Source organism: Anguilla anguilla, chromosome 19 (genome assembly GCF_013347855.1).
Source record: "Anguilla anguilla isolate fAngAng1 chromosome 19, fAngAng1.pri, whole genome shotgun sequence".
In the NCBI taxonomy this organism is placed as follows: domain Eukaryota; kingdom Metazoa; phylum Chordata; class Actinopteri; order Anguilliformes; family Anguillidae; genus Anguilla; species Anguilla anguilla.
In genome coordinates, this window is record NC_049219.1 from 9,149,523 (window position 1) to 9,167,385 (window position 17,863).

Sequence of the window (17,863 nt, forward strand, 5' to 3'; positions counted from 1 at the left end):
GGAGGTCCTAATATCTGCGTCTGAGCGTTGTACTTCCTGTTTCCCAAGCTATGAATATTGTGCCTGACCTGTGGCTCTTTAATTCTGACAACTACGAAGTATCAAGAAATACCACCGAATAGATTAGTGCACATCCCGTTTAAGTCGGAAACAAGTGTTGTACCTAGTCCTGAGCACGCGAATGAATGCACCAGAACATACTGGAATTTAACACGAGGTCCACGTCCACACAAACATGAGTGCCTGTGGGGATCAGAAGAAGCGCCCCTTTTCTGGCGTAGAAGACGTCCAAGATTTACCGATGGCCAAGAGGCGGCTTCGCGAGAAGGGCGAGAAACGGCACATCGCCGCCCTGATTCTGGCGAGGGGAGGCAGCAAGGGGATCCCTCTAAAGAACATCAAATTGCTCGCCGGATGCCCGCTCGTATGCTGGGTGCTGAGAGCTGCAATTGACTCCAAAGTATTTGACAGGTCAGTTCTTATATGCTGTCGCCAAGCTATTAACTACCTGCTAATGGCCAAAGCCGATCAAATCGACGTCCAATATTTGACTGCGGCTAACGTTTTGATTGGCTAACTTTAAAGCGAGATAACGTTCGGAGATGATGAGGATAATAATAATAGGCTAATAAATAATAATAATTGTAACAATAAGTAGTCATGGCAGCTACTTGTATAGCACCTCTTGTACAAAATATGCGTCCAAAAGTGCCTCACTGGCACTAAAGTAAAAGACAAATAATGTCATACGTGTACGGTAAACGATTACATAATGGATTGTGTGCGCAATAGGCTAAATATATCATATTGGTATGAAACTGCCTTAGACCAACATACTCGCAATTCTTTGTGATCATGCAGTAGAATGCAAATTGATCACAGAATAGTTGTTTAAGGAATCCAGAAAGAAATTCATGCTTAGCTGGTTGCACCGCCTCTTCTCGTAGCCTGCTTACCAGAGGACGGACATTCCAAAGGCTGTTTCAAAATAACTTGTACAATAACTTATTCGTGCTTGACATATTTCACATTCCATTTCACGTCTATTCTGCTTATTTACAACACCCTTCCTTGATGTGGTTTCAGTTGTGACTAATAACTCGGAATCGGGGCCGCGTTCATGGCGCAAAACGCATTACAATAACAATTTACGGTTTCGTCATTTAGCAGACGCTTTAAAAAAAAAAAAGCAACTTGAAGTGAGTTACAATCATGCAAGTTCCAACGTCAAAGTCCATACCTGAAGATCTACTAAATAAATGCAGAGACGGGGTTATTTGTTCTTTTGTAATTCAATAGAAACTTTGAGGTGCAGGAAAAGGTGCGTTCAGCCACTGAATCTGCCTTCCTGACTGACTGGGTGGTCCTTCCACCACCGGGGGATGAGGGTAGAGAAAAGCTGGGGCTACTAGGTGCTCGGGAAGGGATGGGACAGCCAGCTGGCAGGAGGCCGCTAATGGGGTCTGGCTGGAGTCCGAAGATAGCGATGGGGCAGTACCATTCACAGACTGGCATGCCGGCATGAAAGATTTTATTGGAGTGGAGGCAGCTGCAGGAAGTCGTTGTGGCTGCTCAGTAGTTAATGTGGCATGTGTGCGAACGTTGGCACGCGTGAAGACCGGGCGGGCGGTGTTGCCCGCGCTAGCTGCAGACAGTGGCGCCTAACTGCACCGGCTTTGAAGCTGTGTTGGTGAATCGCCCCTGGGGTTTTTTTTTTTGTCTCTCTGCCAGTGTCTGGGTCTCCACGGATCACAAGGAAATTGAGAAAGTGGCAAAGGCGTGGGGCGCCAAGGTCCACCGCCGAAGCCCGGAGGTCTCCAAAGACTCCACCAGCTCCCTGGAAACCATCCAGGAGTTTGTACGCCTCAACCCCGGTAAGGTCACGTGTCCGAGCGCTCCCTCAGCGGCAGGGGCTCGGGACTCCGGTCCTGGAGGGCCGGGGCGCGTGTGGGTTTTTGTTACAAACGTTTCGTCCGGGCCCTTAGAAAGATAAACATGCGACGTGTGTGTGTGACGTGGGAGCTGAGCTGGCAGCCAGCCGCACCCTCGCACCGGAGCGAGCGTGTTCTCTCACACACCCGCCTCGGGGCCCGCGTGGCCTGGCCCTCCACCCATCCCGAGAGCTTGCCAGACTCGTCCAAAGTCCTGTCGAACCGGACGCTCCTCAGCTGTCTACAGCGGTGATAACCAACCCTGTTCCTCAACATCCTGTAGGTTTTCTTTTCAGTCTAAATTTGGCACACCCGACTCTGTAATTTACGCGCTTTGTCAGGGCTGGAATGAAAACCTACAGGAGCAGGGTTGGTTACCAGTGATCTACAACATACTGTCGAGTTGGTAGAAGACGCTTCGCATGCAGTTTAACAAGGGACTTGTGCCTGATTGACTAGTGGGGGTCCTGATGATAATAATAATAACTTTATTCACAGTGCTTTTCATACAGTGTGTTTAAAGTACAGATTAAAATGTTTCAAATTTGCTGTTTTTACTCAAAGGATATGAGGTGGCAAGAACAATTTTTAAATAGAATCTTTGAAATAGAGGGTGAATTAGAAATGGCTGCCATCCCGGCCCCTCCCATCTCCAGGTGACTCTGGAGCCAATCACGCGTTTCCCCGCGGGGCTGCCGGCCGCAGTCGGCTCTGGCGCGGTCTATCTTTGATCCTGGACCGCGGGGGCCATCAGCATGCTAGAACAGCACCTTAGCAGGATGTGCCACCCAGCAGCCCCTTGGTTACACGTAAAAACTTTGAACCCAAGCGCTCGTAACGGTGTGACAGCGAAAGTCTGTGTTGTTATTGCAGAGGTGGACATCATCTGCAACATCCAGGCCACGTCCCCCTGCCTGCACCCCTACCACCTGAAGGAGGCGCTGGAGTGCATTACCAAGAACGGCTACGAGTCAGTCTTCTCCGTGGTCCGCAGGCACCACTTCCGCTGGCGGGAGGTCAAGACAGGTCCTGCTGAGAACCGACGGCGTGCTTGCTCCCCAACAGAGGACGACTGCACGAAGCCCGAGAACCTGAACCCGGCCAAGCGGCCGCGGCGACAGGACTGGGACGGGGAGCTGGTGGAGAACGGCTCCTTCTACTTCTCCGCCCGTCACCTGATAGAGAATGGCATGCTTCAGGTACGGCCCACAGACCGCCCCCCCCCCCCCCCCCCCCCGCCCCGCATAACGCCAGCTCTTCTGACTGTCACAGGAACCCTGGTCAATTTCAACCTTTGAAGAGTAGGTTTCTTTTGGAATGTTTAGAAGAAAAAGAAACTGTTCTGGAATTCCATCGCTTTCGGTTTCCGTGGCGCTCGTAAAGCAGCGTCTCCCTCGAAAGGGCGAGGAAGCGAGCTTTAGAAACGCGGACCGGCTTTGGCCGCTCGGTTACAGCCCGATTACCGAGTGAACAGACGACAAACGCCGTGCCGAGAGTCTCGCTCTCTTACCTTGCGCTTGATATTTCATTATTACGCCTTTACGGTACGCTCAAATTATTCACAGCCAGTAAAGAGAAACAAACAAGGCTGTATAAAACAATACAGGTAATACGCTATACTGTGTTCAGTAAATTAGGAAATGTCATTTTATACTAATAAAGCCCAGAAAATGATTTTTTACCAGTAATATAATAACATGTATATGCATGTTTTTTTAAATTTTTTTTTTTTTTTACCTCAAATTGTGTCACAATTATAAACCCCCTTTTTCAGTGTACCCTCCCATCAAGGATAACTACTAATATGACTATTATAGCATTTTATAAAACAACCCAAAATAAAAACAACCCTTCACAAGGATAACTACTAATATGACTTTATAGTATAGCAATTTATAAGACAAACTAATAGCAGCAAAGATCAGCCAATCAGGGCACGGTACATCAGGTTATATGTGGAATATAAATAAGCAGCTTGAGACTGCGGGTTAAGTAAATAAGATTAGAGTGCAAATGGAACGAGACTGCTCTGTCTGCCCAGTTGATGCTGGACATGTTGATGGCGTTTGCTGTCGTCACGTAGTTATCGCGTTTGCGTTTTCCTTCGGTGCATCTGTCGGTAAACGTGCGAGAGCCCTGCGTACTCGGGCGTCACGTCGGCCGCCTGCCAGACGGCCGTATCCGCAGCGGCGCGGCTCTGTTTGGCAAAGTGCGGCGTGACCGTGAGCTAATGTGGGCCACAACACGGGCCGCGCGGAAGGCCGCTCAGATAGCGCTGGCGGCCTGCGCTACGCCTTATCTGTTGCTATCGCTTTGTTGTCAGTGCAGCTTGTGGTCAAACACAGTCTTTGTGATTAAACTCCCCTTTTTTTGAGGGCTTCATGTGATTAAGCTCCCTGTTTTTGGGGGGTTTAATGTGATTAAACTCCCCTTTTTTGGGGGGGTTTCATGTGAATAAACTCCCCTTTCCCGGGTGGGTTTGTAATACCTGTTGTGCCTTTTCTGCAGGGTGGAAAGATGGCCTACTATGAAATGCTCCCAGAGTACAGCGTGGACATCGACGTGGACATCGACTGGCCCGTCGCAGAGCAGAGGGTCCTCAGGTAGCCCAAATGCTCACGGCCCCTCAAGTGTGCAAAATCATTTCATCCTGGTCAGATATTCAGTTGTCCTTCAAAAGTCATGAAAAAAAAATCTGTGAGCAGAATGCATATTTTTCTTGCTGACTCACTGGCGTGTACCTGCTCTCACATCCTGCTATTTAAGTTTACAGATACTGCTCAGCTTTCTAATGAACACTAGCTACATTACGCTCAATGGTCTCAATGATTGAAAATATGCCTTTGTAGACACTACATATTGAGAAAATGGCATATTTACCCTGAAAATGGCATTGAAAAACTGAAATTCAGATTAGAGCTTTAACCCTCTCAGATAACCGGGTTTGCTTTCGGTTTGACTGAAAACGCCCCTAGATTAACAGCATTTTATGACTACTATGAAACTACGTAGATGAACAAACACGCCCACACCCACACAGACAGACAAACACAGACGCGCACGAAACTTGTGTTCGTATTGTGTTCAAGGTTTGCAGTCTGCCCTTGTGAGAAGCAAAGGGGCGGGCCGATGACGCGGTCAGGGTTCTGGGGGGAGGGGGCGTGGCTTACCTGACTGTTTGGCTCTGCCGTTTCGTCCCGCAGGTACGGCTACTTCGGCATGGAGAAGCTGGAGGCCATCAAGCTCCTGCTGTGCAGCGTGTCGGGCTGCCTGACGGACGGGCAGGTGTACATTTCGGCCAGCGGGGAGGAGATGGTCTCCGTCAACACCCGGGACGAGACGGGCATCCGGATGCTGCGGAGGGAGGGGGTGAATGTAAGACTGCGGGAAGTTAACTATCTGCTTTTTGAAGAGTCGGTTTTGGAGAAAAAACATTTTCAGTATTACAGCCAGTGTTCTAGAACGCCGTCGCTTTAAATTGCCAGCGGTGATTGTGACATCAGCATTAGAATGTTCAGCCGGGAACATTCTAATCACATATTTGTGATCTTGTACTTTGAAGGGTCAACAGGAAACCCTGAGCGACAGCTTTGGTGTTTAACATGTTTCTAACCCGTGTGTACGCAAGTGAAAAATAAAAAGAAAACGCACACCTTGTTTGGCGAGGTGCAGATCACGTAAAGAATAGAGGTTGCGCACACACAGTAATGTTGGTGATAAAAAACCTGCATTGAAGAAACCTTTGTGTGCCGCCTTCTGTTTTTTTTTTACATGTGTTTTACGTCCACGTGTACGGCTCTGTATTTTACAAGGTTACAGATATGCTTAGCGAAGCAATTTGGAGTGAAGACCTTTCTAAGGATGCAATGGCAGTGGGCCAGCTTCGAGTTCGAAGCCCACAGCTCTGCATTAGAAGACGTGTGACCTTTGACCTCCCCCCCGCCTCCCTCCACCCCCAGGTGATCCTCATCTCTTCCAGTGAGACCCCCGTGTCCTCCGGCCTGGCGAAGAGGCTGTTCCAGCGGACGGGCTGCAAGCTGATGGAGCTCGTCCAGGCGGAGAAGCACATGAAGCGCAAGAAGCTGAAATGGAAGGAGGTGGCCTACCTGGGTGAGCGCCGGCCTGGCGTCCCCCCCCCCCCCCCCATGCAGGGGCGGCTACGGCTGTGGGCCGCGACCCAAATCGGGTTGTGGGAGATCTCTATTTGGGCCTTTATGGATTTCCAGCAAAAATGCCATTCCTTTGAACTCTTCACCCAGTCATTACACATTAATTAATCGATAATAATCTTAAATTCTGTTAATTCGATTACGCTTTCTGTGATCAATTGCCTGCTGTCTTTGTCCTTTCATTTAGCTTTTTGGCAATTAATAACATGGCTATTGTGTTGTATTGTGTCAGCAGTTTAGCAGATAATTGTCAATGAATTTTTAATGAAAATGACATCAGTTTGAGTTGCAAAAAGCATTTATCGATGTCTTTGGGTCATCACTGAAAAGGTTTTTTCAGGATTTGGCAGCCCACTGAAAAGTTATAGCGCTGTTTGGTTAAAAAGTAATGGTCGTGTTAGTTACACCTCACTATTCGTTCAAATATAAACCGAATACAACGTGCTTATTATGACCATCCCAATTTTATCAGGAATTCTGGTTGCCCTCGACTACGGGGCCAAAGGCTCGAGAGCTTCGTGTAACCGCCAGAACCTCTCTCTCTCTATCCCCCCCCTCTCCTGGTCTCATCTCCTAGGCAACGACGAGGCGGACGTGCAGTGTCTGAAGCGGGCGGGGATGAGCGGGGTGCCCCCGGACGCCCCCGTGGTGGCGCTCAACGCCACCAAGTACACCTGCCGCAGCCCGGCGGGGCGGGGGGCGGTGCGCGAGTTCGCCGAGCACATCCTGCTGCTGATAGAGAAGGCCAGGTCCAAGATGGCGCAGGACAGGATCTGCAGGGATCAGTTCTGAGAACTCCTGACGCCCCTCTGCTAAACGCTAAAGGCTGAAGGCTCATCACATCCCCTTTGGGCCGTGGGGATGTGCTCACACTGGGCTCTCTTACGGAAATGGAATATACCACACACACACACACACACACACACACACAGTCTGTGTGTGTGTGTGTGTATTACACAGACACACAAGTATACATACACGTATACATTTAAATAGATGTGCAATGTTTTAAAAATATTATTTCACAGCGGTGCATGTAGAAAAATGTACTACAATATCGGAAACTGAAGATCTTTATAAGTGCTGCAGTACAACCGGAGTATATTTTGGTGCAGTATCTTCCATTTCCCTTGGGGCTCATTCTCACTGAAGGAACGCACACATAAATGACCGTTTGCAAAACTGCACCTTGTTTTATTCTGAAAGTATTTTAGTCGAATGTAGATCTCTTGACAATTTAGACCGCAGGCCAACAGACTCTTCAGACTGTTCAGGCCCCTTGTCTGTCTGTAGACTCCGTTAGCCCTGACAGCAGGGAACAGAGTCAGTTCATGTGAAGATGTCCAGTCTGATTACGTCTTTTGCTTGTCTGTGTGTGTGTGTGTGTGTGTGTGTGTGTGTGTATTCGAGACATTCACCACCATGACGGCTGTTTGTCAAAATGAGACTTTGTCTTAAAGGATAACACTGGTAATTTATTTGCTTTCAGTATCGTCAACAAATCCTATGAAAACACCAAAACCAAAAATGTTTCTGTCCAACTCTCAGTACTTTTTGACATCTTCCTTCCCCATTTAAGCATTCAACCAGGAAAGCCATTTGTTGTTGCAGTACACTGAAGTCATTAAATACAGTTCAGAAAGGCATATTTTCATTTTCAGAAAATGCAACCTATAATCACGAAAAAAACATGGCCAGTGTAGTTTACCAAATTTTATACAAAAAGGAGCAAATTTTTAATTTCGGTGGGGACTATTTCACTATTTTGCTGCTGCACGGAACTACTCTCCATATATATCGAAAAAGCTATCGTTCTCACTTTATAAGGTGGTTCAGTAAATTTTCAGTGGTTCAGTTCAGGTTCTTTGCAATGGTGAATTATGCAGACCAAAGCAGCAGTATGCGTCTTTGACTTGTTTTAATACTTTATTGAACAACAATGGAGTTCTATGACTTCCAGTATATTGCCGTTGGCTAGATGGACAAATAATTGTTAGTCGGATAAAGGCAGTTTGAGGGAAACCGGTCTTTTCATAGCTGTTGACGATACCTTTAAACAAAAGCAAGACTTAGGCTCTGACCGGTCCGTTCTGTTCATTATACTAAACTGCCTGAACAAAGACCCTTGTTTGCTTATGTACACTACTGAACACTGAGTGAGTATGTTGGAGTTTTACTGTGATAGCAGATCTTGTTTTCTGTAATATTTTACAAATCAATCAAAAAATGTTTCTGTGCTCTTATCTTTATTGGTAATTGGTTGGTACTGAAAATAGGGAGAAATTTTAAAATTTATTTACTGGTGCAGTGGAGAAAAAACAATACTGTTGTGCTTGCAGTACATTATTTTATTGTAAAATCAAGTCGGCACACAAGTAACTAATTTTTATTTGAATGTTTAAATTCATTTTAAATAAATCACTTTACTGGAAGTACCTATTAACTTGTGACTTTGTTCCTTCATATCAAGTTGATATGCAGCCTACTTAAGTGGGCATTTCCAAAACTGAACTTTTGCCTAGTTTTATTTTGTATAACTCTGAAAGGACGTTTTCCTGGTCCAATGTTTCCGATCGTAGGGCAGAGCGGGCGGATACTACGAAGGAGGCTCCGCCCACCCAGGGTTTGTTTGCGTTCGCTGTTCAACCTAACGACTACAATCAGGTTTGACCGGTATCGCGAAGGTTGCCATCAAGTTCTCTACGTGTTCACATGAGTGAGGCCAACAGCAAGCAGCACAGCATGTGCTAATGTTTTCACTGATAAATTAGATTCATTTTCAGTCAAATAAATGATATGGAACAAATAAAATTTGTTCACATTTTTCAAACAAAAAAAATTCTCTGACACTCCAACCTTTTTACTACCCTGAGACAGTGACTTATGTGGGATGTGTTGGCTAACTTTTTCACCTATAAAAGTATAAATTGCATATGAAAATTATTTATACGTGACAAAAAAAATATTCCACATAGTTCCATTTAAAGATTTGTTTGTTTATAAAATGAGGGAATTTTCTTATGAACCGCAATTCCTGACCAGCCTCTGAAGTTTCACGTGTGTAGACCTACTTCAACTTTATACCACAGGATGGCGCTGTAGTATAAACAACTAGTTAAAGGTTGACCATTAAATCAACTTTATGAACTTTAAATACTACCAAGAAAAACAGAAACCGGCACATCTCTTTGAGAAACACTTTTTACTTACCCACCCAAGTAACTAAGATGGGTCAAATGCTGATTACCTTACAGAGTTCAATAAATACATCTGCCTATCAGCTATTATCTACATTTGTGATTACCAGTTATTCGGAGTGCTTAAATTAGTCAGCGCTATCGTTCACCGGGCCGGAGTGAGCTACACAAACCCTGGCGCATTGTCTAGGCGCCCGCGTGCCCCTGAGTGCAAACATTGTGAACATTGCGAACGTACAGAACGTACAGTCAAAGAAGGGGAGCAGCAAGCGACAGATGACCCTGTGTGTATGGCCTTGCTGCTAGCCCTACACACAAGGTACTCTCATCATTTTTTATTTTACTTTTTTCAAACCTTCCTTTCGTCTTTGAAGACAATTTCATCTGTGCCTTTGTCTCCCTCATCTTTTATTTTAATGCTCATTAGTACTAAGAACACTGTCAGGTGTTCATGCGGTTGATTTCTCTACCTTTTGGAGTGGCCAAATTCTGTCAACTTCATGCTTAGTATCTCTAGTGTTGCTGTCATCACTTGTGGTTCCTGTACTGTAGTTCTCCCTTGTCATTTTCCCTAATGAGCAAAAATATCTGCCAAGTGAATAGATGTAATAATACTGTATAATGAAGCTGCTTTGAACATCTTAGATGTGGCAAACGGACATTGTTACACTAGTGGAACCTCTTTCTAACTCAAGGGCACCAGAATTGGCAATGAATGCTGAAAAACTACATGTCCCAGCACACACAGGGAGATAAAGCCAGTTGCTGACTTCTGCTTCACAGGGACAATATCAATGAAGTTCAAATGTCAAAAAGAATGAAGACCTAAGGATGAGATGAGGAGGGTGGGGGGGGGGAGCCTTTTGACGGTTTCTTTCTACAAATTCTGACACTTTCAAATAGGGTTAAACCTTCTGCGTACTGTCAAAGCAAAAGCAAAACACTTGCAGCCGTTCAAACAAATAATAATAAAAAGTTCTCTCGGCTGGGTAAGTGTTCAGCTCGACCGCTTGTGTTCGTGTCAACGTCGCCGTGCTGACGTTTGAAAGATAAGGAGGACTGACACGGAAAAGATAACGGGAATTTTTTGGACCCCAGCTGGAGCCCGAAACAGCAGCTGGGACGTTTTCGCCTTTCAGGAGCCGATGAGGGGGATTAAAGGCCCCAGACTGGGGGGGGCTTCTGGTGACGCGAAACCGCCAGATAAGAGCGCCAGAGCGACCGTGAGAGACGCCGTGTATTCTGGGCCCCCGATACGACCCCCCCCGCGAACGCAAAGCGGGACTTGGGGTCCGCGCTGGCGTCGACTGGCACACTGTCTGGCTGAGGGGTGGCGGAAACCTGAACATCCAGGGGTCAGCGCTGACGAATGCTGACCTTTGACCTTAAAGCTGAACATCCTGAGGACAGCACTGACGAATGCTGACCTCCCGCGGTCACTCACGAACAAATCAGAGCTTAATTCATGCACGTTTTCATCGAAAACTCTATTATATTTGGAGAGACATTTCAAATGTTAGAATATTGCAAATTTTAGTCTTTGGTGCTTTGAGGCCACGCGTTGAAGATGAACCAGCAAGGTCCATTGTAGGATGGTGAGCTGCAGCAAATATCTAGAAAACTCATCACAGTTCAGTGAAGCTGTCTGGATGGACAGATACTATTCTGGGTACGTGCAAACTTATAGTGGACTCGGCCACGTTTGGTTGAAAAGTGAAAGTTTCCTGGCCGACTCTGACGTAGTCAGGCTACATCCGGGCAAAACATTGGGGTTTACCTAGTCTGTTTATGTCAAAATGTCTCTCAACCAAGCTTTTCACCCCTCAAGACGTCTATATTCGGGGTTTGCTCACTGGCACCGTAGATACCACCATGCGTTTGAAGAGACTGAGTTTGAGTGACGGTGGCGACTCCGCGCGTCAGAGTTTACCGGCGAGCCTATCGTTTCGTACGGAGCGATTCGGGCCCGGCCCGCCGCCCGCCGCCCGCCCCTCCCGGCTATCTGCCGCCGCAGGAGCCTTTTACGGATTGGGCTAGTCGGGCCGGGGTCATTGTGCGCCTGTCGCCCGGCTCGGAGGGAAGGACGGGGGCCTATTATTAAGCGGAGAGGCGCTGCCTGTCAGCGCTATTGTGCAGCCGTCGTTCCCGCTATCGGCGCTACCCCGCCGGAGGCGGACGTGGCATTTAGCTGCTCGGGCGGGAAGGGGGGGGGGGGGGGGAGGTGGGGGGTGGGGGGGGGTCTCTGTACCATCCTTCAGCGGAAGGAGAACAACATCTTTGACTTTTCTTATTATACCAGAGCACAATGCCTCACTGTCTGAGCGCAGCTCTGACCTTTATGTCCCCCGTATCTTCCCTTTTTCTTTCCTTTCGCTCCTCCCTCCCCTCTTTTTTTTTTTTGCGTTTCCTGCTATTCCGCGGGCAACCTTTGGCAACGTTTGACAAGCTTAAATTTTTCCTCTCGCGCACCTGCGCAAGGATTTTTTTTTTACTAACGTGTAATTCAAAAAGGTTGTTGGATAAGTATTTAGAAAAAAAGAAATATAAATAATAATTTAAGTCTAAACATAAAACTGAAATACTTAATATTGACTATTTAAGTTTTTTTGCAGTGTACTGCTGTTTTTGAAAATGTTCTAAATTACACGTGGCCAAAAGTAGATCAGGTAACAAGCAAAAAAAAATTCAAATGTGTAACTGTCCTCTGCAGAGGGAAGGATTTGTTTTCCAGATGAGTAATGGACCTTCTGCTTGAATCCGTGTTTGCCCGCGTCCTCGCTCTCTCCTGGGAGACGAGCGCCAGTCCAAACAAAGATAAGTGCTCGCGCTGATCGGTTCCGATTTCAAATTCGATCGCGGCGATCGTGATCGATGGCGGGAATTAGCCTTTGCGCCGCGCGTGGCGGTCGATGCCTCTGGAGCGTTTCCCCATCTCGCCCGCTAAACGGCGGGAAAGCGTTTCGTTTTCTCACTCGGTCGGCTCGGCTGCTTCGGTAAACCGCGGCTACGGCGGAGTGACAGAGGGACCGAGATCCAGGCTTCCAAGTGACTCCGGCCCATCTGTCTCTGCGATGCAAGAGGGCTCTCCGGATACCACATCCCAGCATTCTATTCGCCAATTTACCTCTTGCTATTTGCCCAAGTTACCTCTTGCTATTCGCTAATTTACCTCTTGCTATTCGCCCCTTGCTCTTCACCTGTTCACCTTTGCTATTCACCCAATTAACCCTTTCCAACAGCAGCTGGGGCGGGGGGGGGGGGGGGGGCTTCTGGTGACGTGAAACCGCCAGATAAGAGCGCCAGAGCGACCGTGAGAGACGCCGTGGATTCTGGGCCCCCGATACGACCCCCCCGCGAGCGCAAAGCGGGACTTGCGGTCCGCGCTGGCGTCGTCTGGCGCGCTGTCCGGCTGAGGGGTGGCGGAAACCTGGACACAAATTCAAGCCCCCCTGCCATTAAAAAAAAAACAAACAAAAAAAAAAACGACCAATTACAGAGTTTACCTGTCAACACACCTGCCGCTTCGGTGAGCTTGCAGAAACTGTGCCACGCGAATGCCTAATTAACCGCAGCCTCATCGAGGGCGATCGAACGACGGGGACACTCTCGCGATTCGCTGGGACCGTGATGAACGACCCGTCTCGCTCGCAACGGTCTCGACCGGCGCCTCCTCTTCCAAAAAACGGAATAGCTTAAGGATGGGTTAATGAGAAGAGCCATTTATCCCCTGAACCCGGGGGCACCCGATGCATGTGGCAACTCATTCGGTAATTAGCGTGAAGTGCTGAATGCTCGCGTAGCAACAGTGTGGGCATCCACTCCTCCCAAAAATAGCTTCAGGGGGCCAGTTCGACTGCTGCTTTGCAATCAGTTTAATCAGACATCTTCAAAAATTAATTTAATAAACTTTAGCTAATAGATAAACTTTTTGAAACAAGTTTGTGGGTGGGGGGTTGGGGGTGGGGGACCGTTTGAATTCAACTGTAGTGAAGACAAATAATGAAACGACTGACCACACCCTAGTTAGAGATGGGTGCTGGGAAAATGTGCTTCATCTTTGGTGCCCATTAGAAATGGCACTGGCGTACTCATGAAAGCACACCCAGTGACAGATACTCAGCGTGAATTCCAAATTTTTGACTACAGCCACGGAAGATCTAATCATTTGTTTTTGTTATTCACGTTGAACAGAATTTTGAAATGGCATGTGAAGTTATCCTAATGTTCGATGCCTCAGGACTGTATCGTGTGTAATAGGCAGTTAGGCCTTTGCAAAATTGAACTTCAACTGAAGAATGATGGTCTCGCCAAACCTTTTCACTGCTTTTGCTTTAGAGGGAGAGAGAGAAATGTTTCACAATGAGTTTACTTTGGTATGAAAGCCAACGAGGGTAATAACCTGTTCATTTAATCACTCATTCGAGAATGCGATGCAGTTCTTTTCAACTTGTGCTCTTTCAGCTCACGGAAGTCGACGGCAGCATGGTCTCCATGGAAACAGCCACCCTTCTCGCCAAACCAGGGCTGGAAAATGAGCAGTCTGACAACAGTACCACAGAGATCGGCTCTTCTCCAACAGTTGTCGTTTTTTTTTTTTTTTAAATGTATCTTTAAAAAAAGAAAGATTTAAAACATTCAGAAAGAATGACAGGTTCTGTTTCTTTAGCTGAGGCAGTTGCAACTAAGAAAATGTGCACTTCAGAATTTGAGGAGTTGGGCTTTGTTGGAATTTAATCTCATAAACGGTCTTATTTGAAACTATCAAAAATAAATTTAATCTTCAAAACAGTAGATTAAAAATTATTTTAGTTCCTTTTAGTAGCCAAAGTCATATTCATTTTGACGTTTGCTCTGCTCAAAGCACAACCACAGTGGGTAGACTGAATGCACGAAGACCGGAAAAAAAAGTTCTATTAACCTCTTGAAGCAATACATCCCTGTATATATATACCTGGGCATCAGGTAAACCCATGCATGACTGGATTGCATTTGTTTGTTGCCGAGTTATGTTTGTATGAGCAAAGGGAAACACCACACGTTAATTACTATGCGCAGAATCATCAGTAAACACAGACTGCCTATTGGCCGTGGACGCTTGCTGGTTGAAAGTCAGTCAGGGGCAACCGCAATGCAACGTGAGAGAAAAAGGAGAAGTTTGCTTCTCTCTCCTTTTTTTGGTATTTTTTTTTTTAATGGCTCAACCACTGTATGTTTTGTACTTTGAAACAACGGAGCAATTTAGCGCAAATAAATACAGCAAACCGTGCAGAATGCTTAGGAATAGCTGTGCTACAGCTCTCGAATTTCTCGCCGGAAGCGAGACCAGGAGGCAAAACCGACAAGGGCTCCAAACTCAGGATCCGAACTGGCAGAGGTCCCGGCGTCACGGATCTCTCCGGAAATCAGACCGCCGCACGAGGTGTTGGGTTTTCTTAAAATGAGACGAGATCGATCCCGTGCGCGGTCGCCAAGCTTAGAACGCGTCCAATGAGAGTGGTCGCTAAGGACGATATCCTACCCCCGGCAAGATAAGGCCTTGACTGCTGGCTGGAGTGCAAAACCGGCTGAAATCAACACAGTACTCTCCTTACGTTATCCCTCTTTGGCGTCTGACCAATCAGACGCAAGGTCAACAGGCCAAAGACATAAATCAAGCACCTGACAGCTGCACCTGGGGGGGGGGGGGAAGCAGTTATTTTTTATTGAGATAACTGCCTAGCTCTCTCGCAGCTGCTGTGCGTCTACCTCAAATACCGAGAAGCATGAAATCATTTTTAGCAAGCGGGCTAAGCTCACCATGTTAAGTTTCCATAAGAAAGTCTAATTAAAAATTTCATCATCGGTGCGCAAAAATGACTTGTTTCAAAGATGTGCAAAGTTGACGGGAAAATGGCATATTTCCACTTAAATACAGCATCGCACAGGCCAGTCATGTTCCCCATTCGGGCTCTGCGAGGATCACACACTGTAATATTAACTACGTCCTTTATAGAGACAAACACAGTGCTGACACAGACATATACATGCGCAAGCAAACACACACACACTCACTCAAACATACACACACACACACACACACACGCGCATGCACATATGCACTCACACACACAGAACATACACATGTAGACACACTCACACAAACACTCTCCCTCTCTCTCTCACACACACAAACACACGCGCGCACACACACAATCTTGCAGAATGACAGTAAACCTCAAGTCTCACAGGTCTTGTGACTTCCAGGTGGAAGTTGATAGAGTGATGAATCACTCAGTGCCTCAAAATCTCTCTTCCATTTCACCGACAAAGGAAAAGCAAGCAAAGAAAAATATTGTCTGCAGAAAATCAGAAGAGTAATAACTCCAAACAGAAAAGTATTTACCAGCAATAGCATGTGTGCGTGCGCGTGTGCATGCGTGTGTGTGACCTGTGTTTGTCTTCAGAAAGGATGGTGTTAACATTTCTCAGATGGTTGAGCCACTAACTACGAGCGATCATTTAACTGCTTAATTTTCGTAGCACCCTACTGCTTTTGAGATGTGATTTTGTCATTTTCTTTCAAGCGATTTTGACATTCCAGCCAATTGCAGACCCCTCGCCACTAATCTGTGGACATTGCCTAGGCTACCAAATATACGTACTACAACTCTACACCTATAGCCAAGATATTTAAGGGCTGACATCAGAGGCTGATACTTCAGTACCTTCATATGGAAGGCCTCTTCTAGACTGGAGTCAGAGCTACAGCCTACCTCCAAAACAGGAACCGCTCCCTTTCCTCATCAACAGCAACAACAACAACATCTGGAGCATTAGCAGATACACTGTGGGATATATCCGTACCATTATTGCACAGGTTGAACATGGGAGGAATAAGCACAGCCATTACTTGCTGTTCTGTCACGGTTTGGACACTGCGCAGATGTGGACCTGACCACAGTCATAATTGCGGATGCGTTTAACATGTTCTCCGTGACCGAAGAGCCAGGAGCTGCCCGTTGAGTAGCACCGATTAGCATTATCTGTGAGGGGGCCGGCTCCCATTAGCCATAAACGCTAAAGGCTACGCCTGCGGCTGGATGGCGTTCAGCCCTTCTGAGAGAGAGAGAGAGAGAGAGAGAGAGATGAAGAGGGAGACAGCGAGAGAGACAGAGAGAGAGAGAGAGAGAGAGAGAGAGAGAGAGAGAGAGAGAAAGAGGGAGACAGAGACAGAGACAGAGAGAGAGAGAGAGAGGGAAAGAGGGAGGGTTAGACAGAGAGAGAGAGAGAGAGATGAAGAGGGAGGGTCAGACAGAGAGAGAGAGAGGGAGACAGCGAGAGAGAGAGAGAGAGAGAGAGAGAGAGAGAGAGATGAAGAGGGAGGGGCAGACAGAGAGAGAGAGAGAAGAGGGAGAATCATGTCCATGATTAAATTTCAGTCTCGGAGGCTCTGCTAACACCACACATCATCTCATCCCCACCGAGTTTTTCAGGATTTGCTTTCTGCAGCCTTTTTTTGCAGAGGCGAAAATGGCGGATAGAAAACAAACACGCGCTTTTTGACTCCAAACACTTTCTGTGCACTGTTAAATATTTTTTTTAATTAAGTTCAGTTTACTCAAATTGTTTGAAGAAACCACCCGACTTGAACCATTTCATAAGCCAAACCATCTGGTCGGTCTGTAAACTCTTCTATAATTTTTTCAGTTGTGTTATGTCTTCATTTTGCAGGGCTCTATTCATTTAGTAAAACTGCATCTAGGCTTTACAGTGTATGGTATTCCATAAGTCCTACACATGGAGCGCTGTCATATTTTACAGCTGCTGTTAAATCACATTAATGACCAAGCCATATGTTCCACTCTTCCAGTCTTTGCAAAAAAATTGTCCTTTGGGTACTTCACGTTTCAGAATCCATTTTCTTGAATAAATATTCCATATTTCTTTTTTTATTACTTGAAGCCGAACACAGACCACAATGGAAAAACTGTAGTTAAAAACCTGCTCATCGTGCAAAAGCATTCACACCATTAAACAACCAGATTTCAAACAACAACAAAAAAGAAAAAAAGAAAACAGCAAATGGGATTAAATCAAGTTTCACCACAGTTTACTGTAAGTCTCCATGTTTTTTTTTGTTGTTCCAGAAAACTCCTATCTGGGATAAACTGCATTCAACCAGTTTTATTTAGCCGACTTGTTTAAAATGTTTTTCTGTTGCGTATTGTAACACAATGCAGTCATGTTCCAGCAGTAGTCAATCTGTTTTTTATTGCTTGATTCATCATTACGTTTCACCAAGATCTTCACAGGTATGCATTTATAAGCCTGCTTTCTTCTCTCTTAAAACCTCTGAATAAGCCCTGATAAATTCCTTGACCTCTCATTGTTTGTGTATTCTCAAGTATGCACATCTTATCCCGAAAAATATCAAATCGAAGATGAACCCATGAATGGCACTTACGACCCAAGAATTGTCACCGCAAGCACTGGGACGTGTCGCGTGGAAATGACAGGACAGCACAACGCCTCGGGTCACAGTCGACCGGTCACAGACCTGGCAACATCACTTTCATAAGAGCGTGCT

The 17,863-nt window shown here is 46.3% G+C and overlaps 1 protein-coding gene and 1 long non-coding RNA gene across 2 annotated transcripts in view; one reads left to right on the forward strand and one right to left on the reverse strand.

Annotated features, from left to right (window-relative positions):
• Positions 1-8,540, forward strand: cmasa (cytidine monophosphate N-acetylneuraminic acid synthetase a). The gene is made up of 7 exons (XM_035402351.1): positions 1-471; positions 1,732-1,874; positions 2,805-3,130; positions 4,440-4,534; positions 5,135-5,306; positions 5,891-6,041; positions 6,678-8,540. The coding sequence occupies exons 1-7, from the start codon at positions 236-238 to the stop codon at positions 6,890-6,892; spliced, it is 1,338 nt and encodes a 445-aa protein (XP_035258242.1). The 5' UTR covers positions 1-235; the 3' UTR covers positions 6,893-8,540.
• Positions 4,541-17,863, reverse strand: part of LOC118219358 — a 14,861-nt gene continuing 1,538 nt past the window's right edge. Inside the window, exons 2-3 of the long non-coding RNA XR_004763744.1 lie at positions 5,102-5,285; positions 4,541-4,602 (exon numbers count right to left, since the gene is read on the reverse strand). This is a non-coding gene — a long non-coding RNA (uncharacterized LOC118219358). The remainder of the gene's footprint in view (positions 4,603-5,101; positions 5,286-17,863) is intronic.